The 4,846-nt window shown below is 43.8% G+C and overlaps 1 protein-coding gene across 1 annotated transcript in view; it reads left to right on the forward strand.

The window, feature by feature from the left end:
- The first annotated feature begins 975 nt into the window (after positions 1-975).
- Stoml3 (stomatin like 3) overlaps positions 976-4,846 on the forward strand; it is a 15,832-nt gene continuing 11,961 nt past the window's right edge. Inside the window, exon 1 of the mRNA XM_028763641.1 lies at positions 976-1,015. Coding sequence (XP_028619474.1) covers positions 976-1,015 — 40 coding nt within the window. The remainder of the gene's footprint in view (positions 1,016-4,846) is intronic.

Consider the following 4,846-nt stretch of genomic DNA (forward strand, 5'->3'; position numbering starts at 1 on the left):
CTTCTCAGAGCCACAGTACTCAGATGGTACAGAAGCTTCGAGGGATGATACAGGAAGGAACGGACATGGCTGTGCACAGCAGCAGTTTACTTAAAGCAAACAGGTGGAAGGTTAAACCTGGCTGGTCTAGAAAACGCAGGCAAGAGTCGGGCATTGTGTTTACATTTATAAGTGCAAAGGTCCTGAGATAAGAGGTTGCATAAAGCTTTAAAGGGACATGGCAGTGCCTCGTGCCTGAAATCTTAGCATTGAGGGGGCACGTGGGGTGGGGGTACGGAGGCAGGAGAATTCTTGGGAGTCCAAAGCCAGCCTGGGTTAGAGTGAGATGCTATCTGAAGATAAGCAGCTTAAAGCTTTAGAAGGATTTATACATGGTGGGAGGGGAGTGTCAGATAAGGGAAGGACTGACTCCGTACTTTCAAACTTTGTGACACCTATGGCATTAGTCTCAACTGTTTGTCACTTAGTAGTTGGGTTATCATGACAGGATTAGAATTGCATTTGAAAGTTTTCTTACTACAGTGTGTTGGATGAATTAGGTTGCATTATTGTATTATAATGCCTGAGGATGGAGATATATATGTTTTCTAATATATATATATATACATATGTATTATATATATTATCTGATAACATATATTATCACATAATGAGTTACACAGTGGTCTAGCAATGTTTTATAGTAAGTAAATGATTCAGCAATCATAAAGAATATTTTATAGGAAGCAGCCTCTGGCAGAAGTCTCTCTTCTTTTGCCTTTTCTCTTTGGACAAAGACAGTGTGATGTCAGGGAAGGTGCTTTGTTTATGTTTCTAGGCTTCTTGCACCAGGGTTACTACTCCTTAGGGTGTATGCCAAGGAGAGGGTGCCTCTCTTGCTCTGTCTTCCTCTTCACACACCACTGAGCTGATGCCTGCTGCCAGGCTTGAAGCCTGACCCAGGACCATCTGCAAGATTTGAAATTCAAGAATGAGATGGATTCACCCGAGAAACTAGAGAAGAACAATTTAGTGGGTAAGTTCTTTCCTCCTTTCTGAATGCCTTCTACACGTTAGTCAGAGAAGGACTGGAGTGATGGAGAGCTGGGGCACAACCACGGGATGTGAACTGGGTATGCCTGCACTCCAGCACTCTGAAGGCTGAGGCAGGAGAACTGCTGTGAGTTCAAGGCTTGCCTGTGCTATGTAGCCAGACCTTGTCACAAAGAGAGAGGTTGAGGGCAGGGGGAGGAAGGCTTCAGTTGTGTTTAGAAACTTGTTCCACCTTCCCTATTCCTGCTGGGTTACTTTGCTTTTTGAATGGTGGTCTGTAACTTGTTCTCCAGTACTCCTGTTGTGACCAAAGAGGCACGAGTTTATCTTTGCATTGATTGCCTCGCCTTACATAGCCAAGATAGGATGACGGAGGCTGACTTTTCTCCTCTTCAAGTGTATCTGGTGACACTATGATTTAGAGAAAAGTCCACTTCAGATAAATGGAGAGAAGTTGAGAAAGTAAGACTTAGCCTGCAAGTACTAAGAACTATGCTTAGTTTTAGTGACTGAGACGAGTTGGAAAATGTTTATTTCTTGTAATCTTTGCCGACCTGATAAGTAGGAGGGAAGTCCTCACTAATGGTTTACAAGTATAAAAAGCTGGGTCATGGAGAGTTTAGGGACTTGTTAAAGTGATGGCGGCACTGCGGCTGGGTTTGGGAAATGTGTTTGTGCATGGAATTTAATCTGTGCTCGGTAACCTTCAGTTGCCAAAACCCTATTTCCTATTTGGAAGTTGAGAAAGAATCTGGTATTACTAATTCAGAAAATAAAATAGACATTTACCCAGATTGTAAAACAGTCTTTTCTCTGGAAGTGGGCATATTAATACTGAGAGCCTGCAAGCATCAAACACTGTCTGAAAACTCCTTGTAGCTAGGCTGTCAGTGAACGAACTCCGTGCCTTCAGCTCCTAAGTGTCGAGATGGCAGGCAGGCAGGCATGCACGATGCTCTTTTCTTTTCTGCTAGCATTTTATTTTTTAAGAGTCAAGCCTCAGTACTGTTAATGAAAAGTTCAACTCTCATCTCAAAAGGAGCGAGAGACACTTTATTTTCGGATCTGGTATGGCCTTAGTAGGGATAGAATGACACAGTTCCTGCCCCTGGGACAGGGCCAGCAGGCATGGGACTCCATGAGTGTCCATGGCTGCCATGGACTTAAGGCTAATTTGTATAATAATGTACATATTTTCACATTCCTCCTCCAAGGAACATTCTTCCTGTTAACATTAATGACTTCATGATGATCAGAGACAGTACAAGTCAGGGAGGCAAGGAATGGCTAATGTCTCAGCAAAACGGTAACTGCTGGGACCTTCAGAACAGCCCTTAGGGCTGTAGAAAAGAACTCTAAAAACATGGGTTCAAAATTTATAATTTCTCAAAAAGCAAGAATGTAGTATGAATTATGTGAGAGACTTCATGAATCTAAAGGAACAACAGCAGCGGGCTGTGAGACAACTTGACAGAAAGTTACTAAGGAAGGAGAAGAAGAGATTTAGGGAGTGGTGATCGCAAGAGATCCCACCCTGCTAAGTTTTTTGTTTGTGCTTACAAAGGCAGACAGATTCCTGAGTTCAAGGTCAGCCTGGGAGCAAGGTTAAGCCCAGGTGTGGTAGAAATGGTGATTTCAGGGCAGGGTCCCATCCAGCTAGCTTAGTGTCTGTGTTAAGCAGACAGATCTCTGAATTCTTTTGCAATGTTAAAAGAAAATGTTCTTGCTGTCTCCTAAGAATTTAGAGGCTAGGGTCAGGGAATGCTGAGACATAGGATTAGCAAAAGGGAACCTGGAGTGAATGACTGGATGTAAAGTAAAAGTCTGGGCTTAGGATCTGCAGGAGATGAGCTATCCAGAGAACTTTTTAGACTAGCAAGAGAGAACTGCTTGAAGAACTGTCTCAAGCAGAACATGGAGAGCGAGAGAGAAAGCTGTCTGAAGATTTCCAGAGAAAGCAGATCGGACAGAGAGGAAGTGGCTGGAAAGCTGTCTCCAGCAGAGCACAGGCCGCTTGGACCCATGATTTGACTTCGAGTCATTTGTTTCATTCCTCCCAAACACCCCTTCCTCAGAACCCCTCTCCGGTCCTTGGCAGTTTACTTTTTGGGCCAGAGAGAAGGATCGACTGTTAGGAGCATTGGCTGCTCCTGAAGAGAACCTCAATTCAGTTCCCAGCATCCACGTGGTGGTTCACCTCCATCTGTAACTCCAGGTCCAGGGCATTTGGTGCCCTCTTCTGGCCTCCTCAAACACAGCATGCACATGGTGCACATATATGCACAAAGGCAAACACCATTTGCATAAAATAAAAAATAAATTAAATATTTTTTGAAAAACAATAAAAAGAATCAAAATCTTAAAAATCAAGAACCACTATACTTTCACAACTCAGAAACATGTGTTTTTATTTTTTCCAAAATTCTTTTTGTGCATACCTCTGTACCAATTGGTATTCCATTATCCAAATAGTTTTATGCCAGGCCATTTTTTTCTGTAAATATCCTATAATGATTCTCACATACTTTTATAAACTGTAAAAACATATGCATGTGGGCTGAGGAGGCAGCTCCATTGATAGAGTACTTGCCTGGCACGCACAAGGCCCCAGATCCAGTCTTCAGTATGTGTGAGGGTGCACACCTGTAACCCCAGTACTTGGCGGAGGAAGGAGGATCAGAAGGTCACAGTCATCTCAATTACATATTAATTTAAAGCCAGCCTGGGATGCATGGGACCCTGCCCATGATTAATTAATACAACTTATGTAAAAATGTAATATTGTCTGTCATCAGGATGTTTGCTATTTGCAATGGTGTACATGAAACTGTTGCAAGACCATCTAAAGATAAACCTTAAGGACAAAATATCTATGCCTGTTGGCAGAGCTGTTATTTCAGACCGAGAGGCCTGGAAGCATGGGAGGATGGGGACAGGGAAAGTGATACAGAGACATGTTCTCTCTTTATTTTCTCATAATTATGTGGAGGTGAGATATAGGAAGCCAGGAACATGAAGGAGAAAATGCAATGGCTTCTGGTTCTTGGGTTAATGAAGTCTCACGAGAGACAGAAGCTCTTTTGCTGAATCATTGTTTCTGACAAGAACTTCCAACAGACCCACAAGTCTAACCTGTGGTGCAGAGTCATTCTGAGACTTCAAAGTGGGTCAGAATGGATCCTCACTCACCTATTGGCATCTACTGAGGTAGGAGGGAGCTAGGAACAGAACACCCCCTTTGGAAGCACTAAGTAGTCACAGAGAAGGCACAGGATGCAGCTAAAATTTACAGTGAGCTCTAGAGTACACAAAGGTGGTAGTGATGGTGGTTATAGGAAGACCTTTCTAGAAGAGAAGGTGATGTTTGAGCTGAGCACTGAGGTCAGAGAACGGGGGTGGGGTGGGGGGGTCACAAGTGGGAGTGAGACACACAGATCTGTGCAAAGTGGCAGACCTATGGAGGGCTTTCTACGGACCCACATTTGGGTCCCTAAAACTGTAGAGTCATCGAAAGCTCAGCTACTGATGATCAGGAGAGTGAGTGTCAAGCCTGGGTTGTTGAGTGCCACTGCTGCATTTGGGTCTTTTCATTGACGGTGGGTCCAGGACTCTGGAGGGAGGAGTCCATGAGGAAGAACACTCACTGTGTTCATCCCAACTAACTCTGATTTAGAAGATTTTACTGCTGCTGTTGTTGAGATGGACTCTACGGAGCCTAGAGTGACTTCAACTCACTGACCTGGCTCAGCTGCACGCGTGCTAGGGTTATCAGCATGAACAACTTCACACAACTCTAAACGGGAAGTTCTAAACC

The sequence above is a fragment of the Grammomys surdaster genome, unplaced genomic scaffold (genome assembly GCF_004785775.1).
Source record: "Grammomys surdaster isolate TR1022 unplaced genomic scaffold, NIH_TR_1.0 139, whole genome shotgun sequence".
Taxonomy (NCBI): domain Eukaryota; kingdom Metazoa; phylum Chordata; class Mammalia; order Rodentia; family Muridae; genus Grammomys; species Grammomys surdaster.